The sequence below is a fragment of the Triturus cristatus genome, chromosome 7 (genome assembly GCF_964204655.1).
Source record: "Triturus cristatus chromosome 7, aTriCri1.1, whole genome shotgun sequence".
In the NCBI taxonomy this organism is placed as follows: domain Eukaryota; kingdom Metazoa; phylum Chordata; class Amphibia; order Caudata; family Salamandridae; genus Triturus; species Triturus cristatus.
In genome coordinates, this window is record NC_140590.1 from 567,920,857 (window position 1) to 567,943,591 (window position 22,735).

General features: G+C 44.8%; 1 protein-coding gene across 2 annotated transcripts in view; it reads right to left on the reverse strand.

The window, feature by feature from the left end:
• LOC146810138 (polycystin-1-like) overlaps positions 1–22,735 on the reverse strand; it is a 545,091-nt gene that overhangs the window by 77,876 nt on the left and 444,480 nt on the right. The window contains exons 36-39 of one of the 2 annotated variants that reach the window (XM_085617085.1): positions 14,532–14,707; positions 11,941–12,143; positions 3,896–4,087; positions 3,269–3,423 (exon numbers count right to left, since the gene is read on the reverse strand). In XM_085617085.1, the coding sequence (XP_085473211.1) occupies positions 3,269–3,423; positions 3,896–4,087; positions 11,941–12,143; positions 14,532–14,707 (726 nt within the window). Of the gene's footprint in view, positions 1–3,268; positions 3,424–3,895; positions 4,088–11,940; positions 12,144–14,531; positions 14,708–22,735 lie in introns of those variants that run through there. The other variant, XR_014966550.1, reaches the window with a different exon arrangement.

Genomic DNA, 22,735 nt, shown 5'->3' on the forward strand with positions numbered 1-22,735 from the left:
AGAGAACTTGAAGCAAGGAAGCGTTCTCGCACCACTCCTTTTTAATCTCGACACAGCCCATCTTGGGAGATTTCTGGAGCATAGCTGCTTGCTTCCTCCACACCTGGGCCACTTGAATTACACATTCTACAATATGCTGACAATATTGTCATAATGGACCACACCAAACCTAGAATCCAACGTGCTCGGAATAGGCTCCATGAATAAAACAGGGCTAACTCTCTCAAAATCAATCAGGACAAGACCAAAGTCCTGATCTTTGGTCACTGCCTGGAGCATTGGATTTGCCTCGATCAAAACAACACCAAAGTACAACTATTTGGGTGTATGGTTTAGTGAGTCCTCCAGACACTTAGTCCACCTAGCTGCCTCGAAAAAGAAAGCCAGAGCTATAACCCACAGACTGACAAGCCTCAACCGGACCCTGCGCAGCATCTCAGCAAACCCTATTTTAAGGGTAAAAAATGCCACCCTTCTCCTTGACCTATCCTATGGGCATCAGGCCTACCAAGAGGCATGGGCACCCAGCCTAGACCTCGTCCAATGCAGGATCTTCAAGCCTGTCTTCCAACTCCCCAAATATATATGCAGGGCAAGACTACGGCTAGAGCTGGGATTCTCAAAACAATGACTTACCTGCAAGGCCGACACCATGAAATTCTACATTAGGGCACTAAAAGCCCCAGAAAACACACTCAAAGCGTGCTTAAAAGAAATGTTTGAGAACCCAGGGAACCCTTGGAACCGACAAATTCAAAAGGCTATATGCTCACTTCAAATCGAAGACACAGTGCTAAAATCGGACTCCATCCCCTACATAGCCTGGAAAAGGGTCATAAACAGGCAGGTGAGACTAATCTCACATCAGCAGGACATTCGGTCTGTAAAGGCCTCAACAATCCTTTTTCCCTTGAATGATTCTTTTCTTCCAGGGAAACCTCAACCATACCTCTTAGACAGCCTAAACAGATCAGCGAGAAGGAACATCATGTTTATGTGCCTGCCAGGTCTGCAAACTGTTGACTTCAACCGATGGGTCACAAATGGAGTGGGAGGGGCCAGCAAACTATGTAACTATATGACCGAATCATGGCTCCACTTCCTGTGCTGCTGTCCTTCTCTGCACTCCCCTAGAAGATCTCTCCACAAGCCACTTTATTTAAAAAGAGGCATCCATTCATGCCTGGAGGCATCAGCACTATGCTTTCCCACACGGACACTCAAATCCTAGCGAGGTGGCACATACTTCAGGAAGCTGGAAGATCTACTATTCCCTCGCCAATCCCCCTCCAAACCTGCCACTGCCGTTCAAAAACTGAGAACAGACTATTTTACGGCTTCACCCTAAGCTTTCCCTTCCGGTCAAATCCATTTACACGGGGATAATATTTCACACACCTTACTCTTTCATCGGCCTTCACAATTGTCCACGGGAGATCGGGCTGCTATTAACCTTTATGCTTTTTTAACCACATTTGGCACTAAGCTAATTTTACCTAAATCATTTATGCAAGAACTCAGACATTACAAAGTGAGCGACTGGCTGTTGGGAGTGTGTAACAATGTCATACCCGGTCCGTCTGGTCAAACCACAATCAAAGGCTGAGCACCTTCTACTTTTGGTTGACGATCCCCTGCATTTCTTGAACATGGCTAAGGAACTCTGGCTCCCCCCAACGAGAAACAGCCTCTGACCAGGTACCCCTCGATTCTCAGTCTACGCCTACAATTGGAACTTCTTGCTATGAACTTTTGCACTTGTTCTTCCTGCCTTTAAGGGCTCATCTGATATCTCCTGCATCTTTGCACCTGCACTTTGACAACTAAAAAGACTTATTAGCTGCAGGCACACATCAGGTTTTATTACTGATATGTATGGTGGTATTTCTTTTTGCATTGCTATTGCACAGGATCTCTTTCCCTTGAGAAATGATTTTACACTAATACAAGCACAACACAGCATTTCTAACGTATTTAATGTTTTACGGTCGGAGTTATTACTGCAATGGTTTTAAGTAACTAATAATCAAATAAATAAATACTTGCACATAGCAGTCCTACCACTTATGGTCTTGCAGCAAGCAGAGAACACATATTGGATTCTCGTTGTTGCAGCACATTTTCTATGACAACTGGTGCAGGAGTGTTTTTCATATTTTAATATAGCAAAATGCTTTATTGAAACATTGATTCCCCACTTTGTTGAATATATCAGAAACACCTCTATCTTTTGATGGGGAGTTTTCCAAACGTTGTTGTGCATTCACTGAAACTTTACACCATCTTTCTTTTCTTCTTGGGTCTAAAAATAACAACTTACTTGTCAGCCTCCTGTTTCACTTCCAAACTCAAGAAAGGAAATAAGATCTAGAAACGATGGTTACATACTGGAGCATTGTGGACTTACAATTCACATCCTGGTGAGTCATAATGGCCCTACCTGCAGCTGAAGACCAAATTAAAATCTTTATTTAAAAAATAAAATCCAGGACCAGCTACTAGATGGAGGTATAATGTGCAGCATATAAATTTAGAATGGGTAACCCTGCTACCAGCTTTTCTGTTTGCTTAGATATGAGGGTGAAGCATTAGTAAGGACAGCCAGCTTTAGATACACATCAGCACCTATTTTCCTCCTCCTTTTTCAAATCAATCTGAGCCACTCAGTAGCCTGAAATCAGGTTTGAGCCTGAGTTCACAATCTCTTCGCAACTCTGCCCGTTGCCTCTTCCATTGAAATGTTGTACTGTCTCTACTCTCAAGTAGTTACTGGATTAATACTCGATGACACCACGTCCATTTTTACAATAATGTAGTGTACTTTGTCTCACAAGCTATGCCATTCAACATTTGCATCACATACAGAATATGTCAGCTAGTTTAAGTTAAATTGCCTAGATTTAACCATATATCACTAGACATCCAATCCCACATTTCAGGTAAGGCCTGCATTTCATTTTGATGGGTGGTTTACCAGTGGTCTCCACAGCCACAACTACAGAGCACCTGGGACAATCAGAGATGCCAGCCTGCCAGGCGGGATCTCTGGACCTGCAGTGCAGACAGGCTGATTGATATAAAATCAGATTGTCCGGTTCAACTCTGGGACCAGTCAACTCCACCTGCTCTTGGCCCCTCACTTGCCCCTGGCCAGCCCAATCACACGCTCCTACCTACAACTGGTTCATCCCTGCATGCTATCTTGTCAGCTCTGTGCCCAGGCCCTCTGCCCTGCCTACCCATTTCCCAGTCTTCTCCTCAGTCGTACCATTGAATCGCTGTGAAGTTCATGCCATGCTGTCGCTCCACTGTGATGGCCCGCTTCACAGCAGTTTTCAAGAGGCGGATGTTGTTGTCATGAAAACAGCTCTGATAGTTCAGGATGAGCACCACCAGCACAAACAGCATGTGAAGGAGGCAACTCTGAGGGAGAAGACAGAAGGCATCAGGGTATAGCTGTATAAAATGTGAGTAAACAATAGTATTTTGATGGTATCGAATATAATGGAAGGGTGAAGTGTAAGGATGATGGATTTTTGGGAGGCTGTAAGAATCAGGGTGTGATGTTAATGGCAAATGGTGCACGTGCAAGGCTATGGGTGTAAGGAAGATAGTGGAACGTTTAAAGAAAAAAAAGGATATGGGTGTGAGGACAAGTGGGTAAAGGTAAGGTCATAAATAGGAGGGCTTAAGATTGCAAGTTGAACAGTTTTGGGAGACGTACCATTGAGGGTGCAAGGAATAGGATGAAAGTCTGAAACTAGCAGATGTATGGTGTGTGGCTATGGGTTTAACAACGAGGATGCAATGTGATGCTAGAAGTGCAAGACATTAAGGCTGAGGGTGCAAGAATATGGGTACAATTATGGCTGAAGGTGCTTGTGGTGTGACTCACTTTCATGAGCTTCCGGAGGGCCCGTACTTTCCTAGCCTCTTCCTTGGCCTGAAGCAATCCGTAGCCACAGGGTGCCCTCACCTTCCCCACACGTTCTGGCATTTTCCTAATGTGAGGCTTCTCCACCAGGCCTTCGGCCTCGCTGTGCACCGGCTTTGTCAGCAGGGCAGCGCGCAATGCCTCCAATACCACCTGGGATGAGGAGAGACCGAGAAAGAGGCACAGGAGACTTAGAAGCAATGTAGTTTTACTGGGGGACATATTTTCAAAATCAACTATTTCAGAACCTTGTTCAAGAGGCGCCAACATATTACCTATGAGAGCGTCCAGTGGGATTTCTCTTTCCAACATTAAGCATGAGCTTCAGAAACCAGAATGGAGGCTGGCCAATAGTGTGTGGCCAAATTTAGGATGCCTTTACCATAGCATACATCAATATACGATGGGGATATTCACTAAGTCAGCAAAAGGGGGAAGGAGGTTTCATTATATCTCTGTGGAGATCCACCTCCCTAGAGATAGAACAAGTAAATATCCATGGCATATCTTTCTTAAGGAGTAAAACAATAAAATGGGTACTTGTATGAGATTATGGGTAGAAACACCTATCTACGATTGACTTATTTTGGCTTCCACAATTGGAACTGCCTGACTATTTCACTTCTTGCCAAGCATTCCTTGTCCCCATCCACTCTCCACATTAAAAGAAAGAAACAGCAGTATGTGTGGAGGACACTGCTGTCTATAGCGCTACGAGGCAATGGCGACTGTTCACTACTTACTGACTCAGCTCTAATGTGGCTACATCTCTGACAATCACTTGCTGACATTTTCATGTTCCAATTAATTGCTCTAGCCTTCCCCTATTGAGTTCCTCTTTCTCTCTCAAAGACAGGCAGCCTGGCCAAAAGAACCACTGTGTGAAGGGCCTCATTTAAAGGTCATTCATCCAAAAATTAGCAGGTGTTCCATGTGCCCAGCTCTCAGTCCCCGCCTCATTTAAAGTGCGGCTCCACCTGGCTTTCAGACAGGGGTAAAACCCTTGCAGTGTAACTTAAACTATCAGGAATGGAGGTGGAGAAACTGTCCTATTTCTTCCTACCATCATATTGTTTGTCCAGGATAGCCATGTCAGCTACTGACATAAAAAGGCCATAAATGTCTCATTTACTGGGAGTTAACTCCTAGCACATTGGTGATATTGGTTATGTTATGTGCGAAAAACTGACATCAGTTATGGGATCATTCTTTAGAAACTGCATGAGTAACAACAGTTGCCAATGCCAACATGGCATGAGGAGCAGTTGCCACATCCCCCCTCCTCAAAGCCCCCCCCCAAGCAGATCCTGTCATGTAAATATTTCCACCAAACCAGATAACAACTTTCATTTTGGCAGTCTGTCCGAAGCGAGGGGTGGTGGAGGTAGTGACCGCACTACACTAGCATTAAGGAGGCTAACCCACTAAAACTGGAATGACCCTGTAAATCTGTAAGTATATCGGAAGGGTGACATAGGCCCACCTGGGAAACTAAAGAAACTTTCAGAAACTTCCAACACTGAGCTTCAAAACAACTCTTTGCAATTGCTCAGCATAGAAGTACTCCGCTGGCCTATCAATGATTGATTATTTCAATGGCTAGACCTTTTCCCAACAGGGCTCAAATGCAGAATATGGCCCATTATTGACAAATGTGCATCACTGAGGAAATGTACCAGTCTGCAAATTCGGTTTATTGGGTAACATACCTCACAAACTACTGCCCAACTCCAAGATCACAACAGTGTCAATCATCTCCTGCACAGTTACCAATCTGGCTTCAACTCACACTTCAGCTCGCAGACAGCTACTGTACACATTGTAGACGATATCCTCCTGACCACAGTTGGAACTCATCATTGCCTCTTGGTACCGCTGGACCTCTCAGCCACCTACGGCACTGTCAACCATCCCATTGTCATCCACATCTGATGGCTCAAATGGGATTCACTCGCAATGTTCCTGATGGGTTTTCTTCCTGTGTTTCCGACTGGTACAAGTTTGTTCACATGGGCAATTCCAGATCTGATAAGATCCCTATCGTCTGCACGGTTCCATTTTGTTCCCTATCGACATCAACCTCCACATGTGCCCCTTGGGGGCTGTCCTCACTGAGAGCAGCATTTGTACAACATTATGCTGATAATACACAACTTTTATTGAAACTCTATTCCACTCTTGACATCCAACTTCTCAAACACTGCCTGCAGCTCATCCAGACATCTAGCATTTACCTAAAGCTCTACCCCATATAAGTCAGAATTCCTGTTATTTGCCAAGAACGGCAAGGGAGAAATCATTCAAATCAGAATCATTGACATGATCCTTGATGGCATCAAACCCCAACTTTCACCCAATACCAAGTCACCTGTATTTATACTCTGCTTAAGAAATTGAAACCATTTCTCCCAGAAAGCGATTTTGGAACTGTTGCCTAAGTCCTAGTACTCTTGCAACTGCATGGTGAAACACCTTGCTCCTTGGCCTTGCATACTGCACACTGGCCTCCCTTCAGGACATCATACATGCTGTAGTATGGTGTATTCCGGCCCTGAAAAAATATATTCACATCACCCCCATACTGATAGAACACCACTGCTTTCCTTGCCAGCCTGCACCATCTTCAAAACCAGCTGCATGATTTAAAAAGTCATTTCAACTAATATCCCCACCCCTCTGACTTACAAGCTCATAATTCCTGGTGGTTCTTGGCTCACTCATAGCCAGGATGAAGTCAGATTGGAAACAAGATGTGTAAGAATAAACAAACAAGACAACAGGACTTTTACAGTTATGCACCCAAAATCAGGAACAACATCCATCAAGGATGCCCCAAACTTTCTCAAAATTAAGAACAAGTTGAAGATGCAATAACAGTACACTTTTGCTTCGAGAAATCAGCTTGTTGACTTTATTTTTGTCTTAGACCCTCAGTAACGGCTTACAGGGAACAAGAGTGGAGGGGTGGGGGTACAAAAAATTAAAAAAAACCTTACCTCCTCGCCGCGTCTTTCTTCCTTTGTCCCTCGTCATCTCTCCGCGGCCAGAACCAGGAAGCACACAGGCTCCCTCCCCTAAGCCAATCACATCGCTGCGATGCAGCGTTTGACTGGTCTGAGCGCCATCGTTCAGTGCTCAGACAGGGAATGGGACACTGGGCATGTTCCTCATCAGGCTCTGTAATGCAGCCTGGTGGGGAACATGAAGCAACCAACAAACTTCTACTCACATTCACAAAGGAAAACTAAAGAAACTGCTAACCCCACACCAGCTAAAAACAGCAGCACACACTCTAATGTTCAACCTCACCATCAAAATAATCTCAAACAAAAAGAAATTTGGCCTTTCTGACGAGAATGCCACTGGTTACTGCTAAAAACAAGCATTAAATGCAAGACTTTCTGTATCGCATACAAAGTGGACCACCTAAACAATTTGTCAACTCTGTCAACCTGCTTACCATAGGTGACCAACTAATCCTGAGAAGTAAAGACACATTGCTTCAGAGACACCAACATTCTGGACTTTCCAAACCAGGAAGCAGTCGTTCACCATAACAGCAACACATCTCAGGACTTCTCTCTCTCCTAAGCTGAAAACCCAACCAACCCTCCTGTGATCCAGGAGACTAGAACTCATCACTTCAAAATACAGGTTAACTAAATATTAGTAGCCTCTCATTTTCACCCCCACCCCCTGAATAACTACTTGTGTAAAGCTCTGAAATCTCTCCCAGCAACTGCCTCCCTAATATTAATCTTATTCTAAGATATTTTAATTACACTATTGTATATGTTGGTTACTATGTAACACGCACCGTTAATACTTGGTACAGATGCACAACATAAAACTGTTAAATAAAATAAATGCCTGGTTATTATTTTGCAGTGTCTGCCAGTGTATATTACTCTGAATCCACCATCTAGTAGGGGACTCTGGCAAACTATCTCTATTGAGCCTGAAAATGGCTTGCCTTGCCTCTACATGTGGATGTGCTGACTGATTAGCTTTTATTTTAGGATTAGATACTGTTATATTGCAGGAAATATGGACAAACAGTGATCTTATATTTGATGTTAATGTTTTCAACCAGCTACTAAGGCTTTGAGAGATACATTGACGGTTGGTCCTATACCCCTTGTTAGAAGACCTTAGAAAATTCAGACAGCTATTTTGCACGAATAGTGAAATTAAGCATTTTTTCCTGCAAGACACCTCCCAGGTTGTGTATGAGGAATGTCTGGTTAACCCCAATATAAACGAGAATGGAGCGAAGTTTCACTCCTGAGCCCGGCGCACAGCTGATTTCGTGATATCCACGCTTTTTTAAATTTTTATTCTTGAAATGACTTTCCTGATGATAATGAATCCATGTACTCCAAATTTTTGATTACTTTTATTTATTTCTTTGAGTTTTTCTCCACTCGTGAGATACTTAAATCTTAAACTGCTTCTCATGCCACGAGTATGCCCATCCAAGTCATTAGACTGCCCTAATTGCAAGTTGCACCCTACGAGGAAGAATGAATAACAGATTGAAACGGACATGAAAACGCTCGTGAGATACACATCTCAGACATTGAGGGAATGTTGTGAGCTAAAATGTGGATTAATTAAGTTTACGGTCATGAACATTTCGCGCAATATCGCATTCATATAAATTATGCAAGTTTGATAACATTTTCATGTATTTGAGAAGCATTGTGTCACCTGTACAGCGCTATTGAGAAAATCACTAGGGAGGGCGGGGTACAGTTTTAAGCGCCGTGATTATCATGGGCCCAGGAGAAGTGAGAGAAAAGGAGCAAGAATATTTAATTAGGAAGCTGGATTCAGGGGATTTAACGAGAGGTGAATTCTGGGGTATGGAGTCTCGAACTTCAAAACAGAGACTACCGGCAAAGTATGATAGGTCAAGCTGTTGAGGCGGGGCAATGTCACATGTGTTTAAATCAAAAGGGTAGTCCCGTGTGATTTTGAACACCAAATGACGGAGAGATTTGCCAGTGAGAGGGAACGTTACAACATCAAGTTGCTAAGGTACGTGAGTAAGCGGCAAGGTTTAGGAGTAGAAGCAACGTACCGATAGATGGCAGATAGTAGCGGGTAAAGGAGAAGAGGTTAACAACAGAGTGTTTTTTGGCATTAATAAGCAGGCTAAAAACGGGAGGTTTAATTAATGGGTTCACGAGTGGAGTAGGTATAACGGCGAGAGTAATACAGTTCTGTATTTAGAGGGAAAGCGTTGCACTATTACATGGCATTGATTGACTTGTGTAGGATTGTATATAGTTCATGACAAAGGCTTGAAACTGTATTTTAATAGCAATGTTCTTTTAATTGTAGAAAACCCCTGAAGAAGGGCTTTTAAGCAGCCCGAAATGCATTGGGTCACACAAGATTTACAACTGATGATGTTTTATGTCTTAAGACGTGCCCGGGAAAAGACTTGGATGGGCATACTCGTGGCATGAGAAGCAGTTTAAGATTTAAGTATCTCACGAGTGGAGAAAAACTCAAAGAAATAAATAAAAGTAATCAAAAATTTGGAGTACATGGATTCATTATCATCAGGAAAGTCATTTCAAGAATAAAAATTTAAAAAAGCGTGGATATCACGAAATCAGCTGTGCGCCGGGCTCAGGAGTGAAACTTCGCCCCATTCTCGTTTATGTTATACAGCGCGTGAAACCAGGGCAGTTCACGCAACCCAGGACGCACGCATTCAGGAGTCATTGTCAATACGTTTGGAAACATGGGAGTATTTTTTGGAACAAGGTGTGCACGGCTACTTCAAGTTCAATATGGTTAACCCCAATAGCATTTGGAAAATCCTATTAGGAAAACATTTTGGGTCAGGACTTTGGAAGCTAGAAGTAAGCCAAGGACATTTGTGGTGAGTGAACTCCAGGTTCCGAGAAAATTGAAAAACGCAGGTTTTTTCTCCATGTGCAAATTCCTTGACAATTTAGCCTTGAGTTCTTTTGAGAATTTAGAATTGGATATTTTCGTGGGCTGTTCTATAGAAAGTAATATTGAAAAGGATAGGTAGGGAAAACTGGATTACGGAAATTCACGACAGTCCGAGTGGTTGAAGGGCAAAAAGGCAAAGACTTTTCTCCATTTGAAAATCCGTGGAATTAGCCTGTGTGATCTCATGAAACATAAACAGCAGCATTAGCACCTCCTGAAGAGGGAAGGTTGTCAATATCCATCTCTCTTTGTTGGTGCAGCACTAGAGAAGATTTTATCTGGAACAGGTAGTGTTGAGCGTAGATGGAAGCAAGACACACAGTAAGTATGGCCAGGAGGTCAGAAGGCCAAAGGCATAGAAAAGAGGTTTCAAAGTGCAGGAAGAGCGGAAAGTTGTGGTGATACCTGCATGAAAGATGTTGACAGGTAGTGCTAGAGGCACTAAAGTATTCTGCTAAATCAGTTTAGGATTAGGTGGTGGCATAAAACCATTGAGGTGGGGATATGAAACAAATGATGAAGTAAGAAATTGTCAAGGTGCTTGTGTGAATAGCCAGACCATGGTAGAAGACAACAGAAAGGAAACGATGTAAGGGTGATATCAAGCCAGAGGCAGGGAGAATAGTGTGATCTGGAAAGTGTCTTGTACCATGAAGGCAGAATGACTCACACAAACTGTGACATAAATTATATTTGGCATTTGCTGCAAAATCCTGCAGACAGGGTGATACTAATTACTGTACACAACATACGTAAGGAGAGATTTATGTGGAAACTAAAGATACCTCTGGGTACAAACAAGTACCAAAACAACAGAGACTGGTATCAATTATTCTCCCCAAGAATGACTATGCACAAATAGAGGCTGCCTCATGACCAGGCCAACCAAATCCCTGTCCTCTACCAGGAAGGAACTGATGGAGATGCTGCAGCAGATGGAAGGGACAACAACAGGACAGAAAATACACCCCACAAATTAAATACCTGCAGTGCAGAACTTAGAAGGAACAATATACACAGTAAATAATGAACACTATTTTTGCACTCAGTGGTAAAATGGCTGCTTACATTAATGAACATCAGAATCACTGACCTGTGTGCACTCAGTGAAAAATATACTATCACATATGAAAGAGGTGCCTGGGCATTAAATATGCTTTATTATCTTAGAGATAGTATTTGGGCTGATTGCCCATTATAGGAAACATGACGGAATACAAAGAGACTTTTGAAAAGATTATGGATTTAGAAGTTGATTATTAATGAATTGACTTTATCGATGAGGTTATTTATCTGTTTGAAAGACATGTGAAAGTCATCAGTCGCTATACATGGTTTGAAGGCACTTGTACACAACTGAGACAAGGAGCACTGTTGTTTTAACACCCGTTTTTGTACTTGATGCTCTTATATTAAGTTTGAGATTTGTAAATAATTTTGGTGGTGTGCACTTACCTCAGTTACCCAAAAAATGTAAGTGTCCATTACTCACCTGCAGAGTGAAGCAACCAAGAATCAAAGCTTCACCTTCCAATAAATCTGCAATTTTACTCTTTTGATTTTTAAAGACTTTGGACTATGTATCCCAGATTACATCACAAGAAGGGCCACCTAGCCGTAAGCACAAGTCACATTTTGTTTTCTCAAAATATGGGCATTTAAATGCATTTCTTTGCTTTCTAATTTCACCTCTAAAACTGTCCTAACACCATTGTCAGCAGGATCCAGCTGTAAAAGTCAATCATGTTGTACCGATAACATTGTTCATATTATTTAATTCATCTTGTGCTTAATGTTGTTGTAACACCCATTCACTGTCTACGCTCCAAGTACTTGGAATACATTCACTGCGTCTTTCTTAATCGTTTGAGGCATATATGGGTGATTTTTCCACAGCTGACTGCCTTGTGTTAACTTCCTGGAAGAGCTCTTGACTTGTTAATGAGATGGTTGGTTTTCTAATCCTCACAGGTCTGCAGCAGTTGAGGTAGTACTGATGTAATAAGGGATGGGCACAGAACACATTCACTTACCTTCAATGGTTCGAGCAGGAAGAAAGATGTGAGGACTGCAATGGCGGAGGAAATGAACCACATCAGCACAGCGCGCTCATTAAGTACGGAGCCATAGAGCACCAGGATACTCAGACACAGTGCGACACACACAAAGAGCATAGTATATGTTACCGACAGCATCCATGGTGGGAAGAGCCTGGTGGGACGCCCACGTGGGACACCTGAAAGCGAGAACAAGAGCTTCAGAGATACACAGGTGTGATTGAAGACCTTAAGAGCAGATGACACAGGGTATTGGAGAGGAGGTTATGAGCCAAAGAGGATAGAGGGAGCAGAGGCACTAAAGAAAGACATCTGAATAGCAAAGGATATAATAAATCAATGAGGTGTCATCAACACACAAACACACTAAACACTTGATCATTAAATTCTAACTATGAGTTGCGCATAGATAAACTTTCTAATTCCTTGAATCCAGGATTTTAGCACAAGCCCAGCACATGATAGGTTCGAAGACTGGAGCTACACATTTGTAGGTTACAGCTACACGCTTCATGTTCAGGTAACTCCAGAGACAACTGTAAGTAGGTTTATTTTTGTCACTGGTCACTGATGATCGCCGTCAATCTGCTCCAATAACCCAGTACCTCGAAAGGGGAGGTGGACATGTGTGCTGCAATGTTCTGCTGGACTGAGAGACTGCGTTTTAAAGATCATGAGCAGGTTGGTTGAAGATCAGAGACTAAGGGATTCCCCAGGTGTCATTCATAGGGGCAAAGCAAACACAAGGAGGTGATGGACGGAGAGCTGAAACTTTTCAGACATTCACCCCCAGTCACAGATCTTGGTTGAATTCATCATCATTCTTTAGCTCACTTTGCCACTCCAGTTCAGACACAGTTATATGGAAATCAGTCTTGACACTGTGCCTCATGGGAACAGTCCAGCCCGAGCTGCCAAGCCATGTCTTCCCTGGACCGGAAACAAGCATTCTGGGAGCCGTATTGGGGTAATACCCCTCATCAGCCAGGCTAGTTTGAATCCAGTGGCAAACACAAGGAGATGATGGATGGATTCATAGGGGCAAACCATTGGTTTTGAAATGTTGCATTTCAGCAGCTTCTGCTAAAAGTCTTTGTCTGTTCTTATACAAAACAAAAAACTCCTCAAAATAGTTGAGTAGAAGCGATAGAGTTCGGAATATTATTGGAGAGGGTACCTTCCTTGAGATCTGCAAGACCCACATAACTAACTTCAATGTAAAACTCGATCCTGGTCTGTCATGTCCCTCCCAGAACAGTAGAAGTGCATGAAATAACTCTATAGCATACATTTTTGACTTCTTATTTACTGCTTGTTTCTTGTCAATGCACCTAAATGATACTGCCAGGCTTTCTTCTTACTCTTCAGTGATCTGAAGGCCCGTTTGAGGCCAACAGGTTGCTGCTACTGCATGGGTGCGTACTGATATTGTTCTGCAAGGATGAAGAGAGAGGCAGAGTGACTCCTTGATGAAGATGGATAGGGAGAAGGATGGGAGTGGATGCCACTGATATGAGTGTTGGAAACTAAGGTGGAGGAGACTAACTGATGCACATTGGAAATCATGAGGATCGGTAATGAAGGTTACAGATATGGACAACAGACAAATTACTTAATAATTAATGGGGGAGCTGGTAGAGAGGCCACTCCACCATATAGGAGGAAAAGGTAATGGCTGTGGAGAGTGGAACTTACCCTCAAGGGTGAAGAATGATGTGCTTTGGAAATAATTACCAATGTAGTGGAACAGGATGGAGAATACTTAATGATGCAGATGGACAAAGTTGTTGTTGGGTTAAAGGACAGTGAATAACGCAAGTGGAGAAGGACATAGCTCGGGATAGAAGATACACACAAATATGGATGGAAAAGGATGTGGCTGAAGTGGAGGTTTGGTGATGCAGATGGAGAAAAACCTAGCTCTTGATCTAAGATATTCTCCGATATGCAATGCTTAATTTGTAAAAGAACAAGTGTCAGGGCCCAAAATTTTGTTCAGAAGGCTTCGGCTGACACTATCGAAGGTCAGGGTGTGAAATACCAAGTCTGCACAGTCTTGATTCCATCTCATGCTTCACTAATCTACCACCAGGCACTTCCTGCCTCTTTAGCTCACTTTTGCAGGTTTTGTTTCATCCCTGCTTTCTGCCTTTGCCGAAAGTTTCCTGTCTTTCTCTTTCTACTACATTCCCCCTTCTGTTTTTTTCCTTCTCTTGCTCTGGATCAAAATCGGCTGAGTTAAAATAAGTGCCTGTCCACAAAAATGAGTGTTGGTGGGCCCAATCGGCAAACACTGGCTCAAATTGCACTGCAAATATGGATGGAGAAGGATGTGGCTTTGAGGAGGAGAGCACTCATTAAATCTGGAGATGAAGATAGCTCGGGATTTAGGGCACCCACACATATACAGAGGGCGAAGGAGATGGACTGATGAGTGCCGCTTGGGATTGAGGGCACACACAGATGTGGATTGAGAGGGATGTAGTTGAGGCGGAACATAGCTTAGGATGGAAGGCACATACAGTTATGGATGGAGAAGGATGTGGTTTGATGAGGAGGGCACTCACCAATCCTTGTGGAGAAGGAAGTGGATGCGACAGAGGGTGCTTCCATGTCTGGCATAAGGAAGCTGCCCATGCTGGTCAACATAGAGGTATAAGAGAAGGACTTGCGCAGAAAACTCCAACTGCTCCGGCCCTGTTCTATCGCGGCATCTGACCAGCTACTGCATCGGCTTTCAAGGCTGAAAAAAGTGAGAGGATGTGGTGAAGTAAGAGAGGGAGTAGTCCGAAGAACAGTGCACAGATAAGCTGGAGATGGAGGTATGGATACTCAGCCATTATTATCATTATTTGCTATTAGTGCAAAAAAATGAATAAAAGTAAATTATAGAAAAAGGAAAAATAAGAAGAAATATGAAGTTACACTTTGTTTGAATCCATTGTCTAGGAAAAGCTACTTAGTTAGAATACTATGTAAACTATATGTCAGTGTCTGATAAATAGCTGTTTTTGTTGAATAAACAGCAATCAAGTGGTTAGGTCTAGAATAGGTCTACAAGTTTCAAAACAACTAATAAAGTCAGTTCATGAGTGTATCGGTACTAAACTACCCATGACTTCTACAGTCATCCTGGACCTTCCTTCTGACTCAAGAGTGATTTCAACTTGTTGCGACATTGTGTGAGGCACATGTAAATTGAATATAGACAACATGCTGAGCAACTGGTATTCAAGGTCCCTAACTTCTCTTTTTGATTCTGTAGCATGAATCTGTTATAGATTTGCATGTGTTTCAAAAAGTCGCTAGCAGTGTATTACTCTCCGCATGAGAATTTGACGTGAAATAGAGTACTAAAACAAGTTCCTCAATATCGCAAGTCACACTCCTACTTTTCCAAAACAATTATTGTTGGAAAAAGTGTGTTCTGAACTACATGTTGCTGTCTTGGATATTTGTGCTAGTTGACTGAAACTGTACCTGTTTTGATGTTTGTGGTGCTAGAATAACAAAAAAGACAGAAAGTCCTTCTGCATTCAGTATATAAATGTTTTTGGAATTTAAAAGAGACTCCCAGGGCGTGCCTCAGAAGCTGTGACAGTCGCAAGCTCCAAGAATTAATCCTGTGATTCATTTGTGAATTTCATTTATCACCATGCACAAGCATTTTTATTTTTTTTAATGTAAATGTGTACATAATGTAAGTTTATATGTGTGTAAATGGGGCACTATAGTGCACCGTATATTTTTTAAATGCTGCCACTTTTTTGTCCCTGGGAATTGGCCATTAAAAGGTTTGTGAATATCAATAATACAATAGTTTCTAGGTGTGCATGCATTTTTCTAGGGCATCCTAACAATGGAACAATTTCTTTGTGTTTCCTATGCATAGATTTACTAATGTGAAAAACAATATGTGCCAGATTTAAAAAATATATCTATATCTTCATCCATAATATTTACTCCTATGTATTGGTGCAGACTTATTAGTAAACAAGTGGTTTGGACCTGACATGCTTGGCATGGTTTCCCCCCAATTCTTTCCCGTACAGCCTCCTGTTTCCGCTGACTTAGCTTTTGCTGGCCTTATGACTCTGCTCACTTCGCCACTGCTAACCCGTGCTAAAGTGCTTGTGCTCTCTCCTTTAAACATGGCACAACTGACTTACACCCAATTGACACATTTAGTTTATTTGTAACTCCCTTGCAAAGTTGTACTACATGTACCCAGGGCCTGTAAAATAAATGCTACAAGTGGGCCTGCTGTATAGATTGTGACACCCATTCAAGTAGCCCTATAAACATGTCTCATGCCTGCCATTGGAGCCTGTGTGTGCAGTTTTAAGCTGTCATTTCAACCTGGCAAAATAAATGTTTTGCTAGGTCTGAACCTTCTTCAATACATATAAGTCACCAATAAGGTAAGCCCATACAGCCAACAGGGTAAGGTGCAGGGTATTTAAAAAGTAGGACTTCGACTTTTAACTTTTACTTGTCCTGGTAGTGAAAAGCTCTTAAGTTCGTTTTTCACTACTGCAAGGCATACCTCTCCCATAGGATAACAAGGGGTTAACTTTGGGAGCTGGTAGGAATATCGAATTTGATGTCTAAAGAATTGAAATTGAAACCCCTTTTTAATGGTAAAGGTGGATATTAAGTCACAGTTCAGAAAATGAATTTTTTTTAAAACTGGCATTTTCTTGTCTCACCCATTTTGTGTCTTATGTTGCCTGTATCCTGGGTCAAATTACTAGGTATAGCTGGCAGTTGGTTTTTATGTATTGCTCCCAGTCAGTGAGACAAAGATGTATAGGTATTGGCAGGATGGGCCATCTCTGACTTGACGAGGAGGATGAGCTATCAACTACCACACCTGCACATCACAAAGGCTCTGCCTGAACAGACTCAAAAAGGGTTTGACAATAGTCTATTGTGACCCCCGACAACCTGGGGCAAGGGCAGGGAGGCAAGACATTTCAGACACCTCTGGAGTAGAAACCTCTAGAACCTTCTTCTACTTCAAAGTGGGCAACAGGTATAAATATTGGACCTTCAGACCTAACTCTTCAGTACACCTTTGGACCTGTGGAAGACTCAGAACGGCTGCTGTAGTGCTCTGCAAGAATGACTGCTGCTCGACTGGGTGGTTACAAGCGAGGTCACAAACAGATAAACCTTGTGAGCAGAGTTCTCTGGGTGGCAATACTCCAAAACCAGATGGTATTGACTGTTTTGTTAATAATTTTAAAGATAGAGGAGTGGCAAATGATATCCTGTCTAAGTTAAGATTATTCGCCTTGAGCCAACAGCTATTGAGGCTCTCCCGCGGGGCTTTTTCTATAGACCCCAGGGGCACTTACCATCTGTTCCTACTCTGCCAACCTTTAATAGGTTTTGGGGCGTGGCCAAGCCACCGACCACCATGGCCGCGCGGCGTTGAAGCTCTGCCAGTTAGTTGCAGACCGCCAGCGATATCCCGCTACCAACCGCACCACAGTCGCTGCATTCGACATCAGAGGTCGCTCCATTATGTGGGGCACACATTGATATGCCTAGACTTCGATTTTTGCTGAAGAGCAGAGAGGATCCGATTGCCAGGAGAGATGTGGGAGAAGCTCGAGTAGGCAGAAAAAATTGCCTCACTCGACCTGCCAAAAGCTGAGACACACTCTGGTGCTGAATTGCCTGCTCCGCAGGCCTGTTGCCTGTGAGGTGAGTCCGCTGGGTGCGGGAGGCGGTTTGTGATCTCGCCCCCCCGGCCAGTTTCTCTGCCGCCATCCCCATCTTGAGCGGCGATGCGGGCCTCTGCACCTAGCTTTGATCGGCCCCGCAGGGAGCCTAGACTGCGGACAGTGCGTCTCCGAGGAGTGCAGGTGGAGCGGTGAGGGGGGTTGAGCTGCCGCCTCCGCTGCCTAGCGGCTCTAGCGCGGACGTGGACGGCGGCCTGACTTGGAGCCTGCATCTCGAGCGGCGATGCGGGCCTGCGGCCTCTGCACCTAGCTTCGATTGGCCCCGCAGGGAGCCTAGACTGCGGAGAGTGCGTCTCCGAGGAGTGCAGGCGGAGCGGTGAGGGGGGTTGAGCTGCCACCTCCGCCTCCTAGCGGCTCTAGCGCGGACGTGGACGGCGGCCTGACTTGCAGTTACGGGCGCGACCAGCAGCCATTGCTATTCACCCGGTGCCGCCATCAAGAACCCTGGTGGCGTCTGTGCTCAGCTGTTGCCCGCCTCGCTGCTTACTTGCAGTTCAGACGCTGAGGCTCACAAGGGGAGACGGCACTTTTGCAGCACGCACCCAGCACTTGGCCTGTTCCCGGCAACTCCACTATATATTGCCTTGCCAGGTTGGGCCCTGGATTCAGTTGTTCTGCCTGTCGCAGCTGCACCATGCTCTGAGTCATTGGGGCGGCCCGTTTTCTAGACTGGCTCCGCTAAGACCTACCCGCATTTCTCGTTGGTCGACAGGTGCCTAGGCCTGTGAAGACTGAGAGCCAGCTTCCCCACTGTACCACGATAAGGCACTTACCAGCGCTGCACCAATCATGCCAGGCCTATCCTGCTGGCAGGCGCCCTCCCCCCCACCTGTACATCGGGGGGCCCTGGCCAGCGGGCGGCGGAGGTCCCTTCACTAGCCTAACAGTCTAGTTCATCGTCCACCACCAGCAGCTCCTATTACAGGCCTGAACAGTGCACGTGGTGCAGCCTGGCAACATCATAGCCTCCTCCACCCGACCCAGCAGAGGCATGGGCCGTAAAGACCCTAAACAAAAGACCCTGCCGTTTGAAAAAATTACAGAACAAGGCCGCGACGACAAATCCACCATGGCAGAGAGTAACATGGGCGGGCATGGTGCAGACGCTCTCACTGCGCAGACATCTACACTGTTTCTGGAAATGAAAGCAGGCCTTCGTGCACTGAACGGGCTATTCGATGTGCTGGACAAGCGCCTGGAAGATATGGGGGCCAAAATCCAATCGCACGATAGGCACTTAGACGTGGCAGAAGCAAGAATTTCCGACATCGAAGACGGAACGGCGCAATCCCTCAAACGGCTGGAACACATGGATCGTATCCTTAAAGAAGTAGCCATCTAGAATGATGACCTTGAAGCGAGCAGTCGGCACAATAACATTCGCATCCTAGGGGTCCCGGAGACTACGTCAACAGGCCGGATGGACCTCTTTGTCGAGAATCTGCTGGCTGACATGTTTGGAAGGGAGTCCTTCACCCCGGGCTTTGTGATAGAGCGTGCCCACCGCTCGCCGGGTCCCCGGCCGAATCCAGGACTTCCTTATGGCAAAGGAGACACTGACTGGCAGGGCTCTAAAATTGCGCTATGCCCAGACTTCACTCTTATGGTGCAGGAAGCCCACCGCAAGTTCAACGGAGTCAAGGCCACCCTCAGAAACCTGGGCATGCGACATGGCATGCGAGACTGAAAATTGAGGTCAACGGCCATGCGCGCATCTTCGACTCCCCGATGGAAGCACAGGAGTTTTGCCACACCTTCAAGCAGAATAACACTCGCCCAGGTGCAGACGGGGATAGATCATTGCCCATGGGTAGCAGCTCCAACGCTAGCATGGAACTGTTTTCCAGTGCAGGCACAGGCTGATCGGATCACCTTACTAGAGACTGTCTACTGGCATTATTACATTGGGATATATATGTTCAGTTAATCAGTATGGTTTTAATGTCTGCCTGACTGGTGTACACCCTTGGTTTCTTTCTTGGTACTTGCATATACCTTGTTGGGGTTTTTGCAATTGTAACGTTAAGTCTATTGGTATATTTGGTTCCGTTTTCAGTTTGGGGATATGTCTCCTTCCCATTTGGAAGAGGCTGGGTGTGGGGCAGTGGGGGGTATTGCGTATTGCAGAATTGTTACACAGTAGATTACAGGATTTTGGCTTAGATGTTATTATTCGGATGCAGGCATGCTTTTTGTCACAATCTGATTTTATTCATTGTTGCTTTTACATGACATGTTCGAGATACATTCCTAGGTAATGTAGATGGTCCTTTGGGTTTGTCCCTCATGTCCTGGAACATCAGGGGCCTCAACGACAAGCATAAAAGGAGGCATGTTCTACATTACCTCATTAGACATAACGTGGATGTGGGTTATATACAGGAAACACATTTATCCCAGACGGACCCACTCCGATTTGCTTCAAGTTGGGACACACACCGATATTTCGCCAACTTTAGTAACTATGCCAGGGGAATGGCCATCCTTATTCACAAACAAGTCGCCTATAGTTTAGGCTCTGTCATCAGGGACAAGGAGGGCAGATCCGTTTTGGTCACGGGACTACTCATGGGACATAAGGTGGCATTGGTATGTGTTTATGCTCCTAACACGACTCGCCTGAATATTATCACGCGCTACAAGCCCAGCTACTAAGACTTGACCCTTGCCTGCTCCTGTTAGGGGGGATTTCAATCTACTCCTGCACCCTAAACTAAACAGCATGGTCTCCACCCCTGATACTAAACCGCACTCCCGACGCGCACTCACGGCCCTCTATGATTAGCTTTCCCTAATAGACATCTGGCGCCAGCGCAATCCCACCTGCACTGATTACACGCATTACGCTGGACAACATAACACCTGGACGAGAACTGACTATTGACTAGTGTCCCCAGCGATTTCCAATTGGTTTCAGGCTCTGGAGACGCTCCCTAGAACTTACTCAGATCACTCACTGGTTAAACTTCGTCTGAAGATTCCTCGTCCAGAGGGGTTTGAACGCCAGTGGCGCTTCCCAAGCAGAGCGCTCCTTGATGATCTTTTTAAGCAAGAAGTGCATGAAGCACTTGAAGATTACTTCACTATAAACAATGGGTCAGTAGACTCCCATGCGGTCGTGTGGGAGGGCTTTAAGGCATACATAAGGGGAGTGTGCATAGCCAAACACTCGGTTGTATTGAAAAGTCCCCGCACTACCATTTCCCGTATTGAACGTGAACTCGCCGCCTTAGGCGACGCCACTCTATGACATGACAGGCCGTCGGTTAGCTCTGCTAATCGAATTCCACGATGCCGCGGACCGGGAGATCCTATACTTAGGTAAATACCAAACGGCTAGACGATACGGTGAGGGCGAATGTTCAGGCAGGGTATTGGCGCAGATGTTGAGGCCTCCGTACAGCAAAGCTTGCATCACTGAGATACACTCAGCGTCCGATCAGACACTCACCACCACTTCAGCAATTCGTGAGGAGTTCTTAGAATACTTTACTGCCTTGTACTCCTCTAGAGCAGGGAGTGACCATTCGGCACAGGAGGCATAGTTGTCGGAAATAGCCTTGGTGTATTTGAAAAGAGACATGCAAGATTTCCTCACTGAACCGATAACCGAATTTGAGTTTTTTGGCGCCATTGCTACCCTCCGTAGTTCCTCGGCTTCCGGCTTCACCGGGGACTTTTATAAAACTTATAAAGATTTACTAGCCCCACAGCTGATTGAGGTATATGCGGAGGCCCTCGAGAAGAAGATGCTGCCCCCTACGCTTTGAGAAGCAGTCGTGATCCTTCTCCCCAAACCAGGAAAAGATCTGACGGCATGTGGTTCGTATAGGCCCTTGTCCCTCCTGAACCAAGACTATAAAATATTAGCCAAAATAGTGGCTAACCACCTTTCCCAGCTGATTGAATTCATTATCTCTCCGGCCCAATCTGGGTTTGTTCCCCATCGTTCCACTTCGTTAAATCTTATGACTTAGGACTCTTTTCGGTCCTTCACAGAATTAATCCTGAGGTCCCGGCGGTTGCCATCCTAATAGATACGGAGAAGGCCTTTGATTCTTTAGAATGGCCCTTCTTCCTCTCAATAATGAGCTGCATGGGCATGCTGATAGGAATCGTGGCCACCACTGCCCTACTGTACAGTGGCCCCACAGCTCGGCTTGGCATCAACGGAACCCTATCTCGCCCTTTTTCTCTATCCCACGGCACACGACAGGGTTGCCCCCTTTCGCCTTTGTTATTTATTTTAGCTATGGATCCTCTGATCCGTCACTTCCAGGAAAGACATCTACATTGGTTTATTTCATATTGGTACCCTAATATAGGTCCAGGGAACATCGTACGCTTTCCCAACATCAGCTCCCGTTATATCACATGAACGAGCCTTATAAGGACATAACTCCCAATAAGGCCAGAATGCCATATTGGGATACCACGCCTTATAAGGACTGTAGCCTTTTATGGACTAAACCTTCCACCTAGTTCCATGCCGAGGGTGGGTTTTCCCCAATCGATATTGCTAAGACGTCATCCTTAGCACATATGAATAATTGATGAGTACACTCTCCAGGAGGCATACTTCACCTCTCCAATCGACGCACAAGGTTTAATCCCCAACGTCATCCTCATACTGAACAATGGGTAACACATGAACATAGACTGTTTAAATACAGCACCTCTTGCTATCAGAAAGCAGGAGGGAACCGAGACTTCAAGACCAACACACTGACCAGAGACGCTGCAGCTCCGGCATGCCATCACTCCAGCTGACAGTGGTCTGACGATCCCTTGCGGGGTGTCCAGCTCAAGTTCAGGACAAAGTCCCACACTCTCACTATTCAGGTATGGGGGTTCGACTCAATCCTAGCGGGATTCTTGGCTCATAGGTTCTTAGGCTTAGGCTCTGTAGCACTACTCACATACTAGGTACACTTAGGTACATCTAGTTAGGCATCTTAGGAGTATACACTTTATTTTTGTAAATGCATTTCATATTCATGTATATGTTTGTGACTATTGCA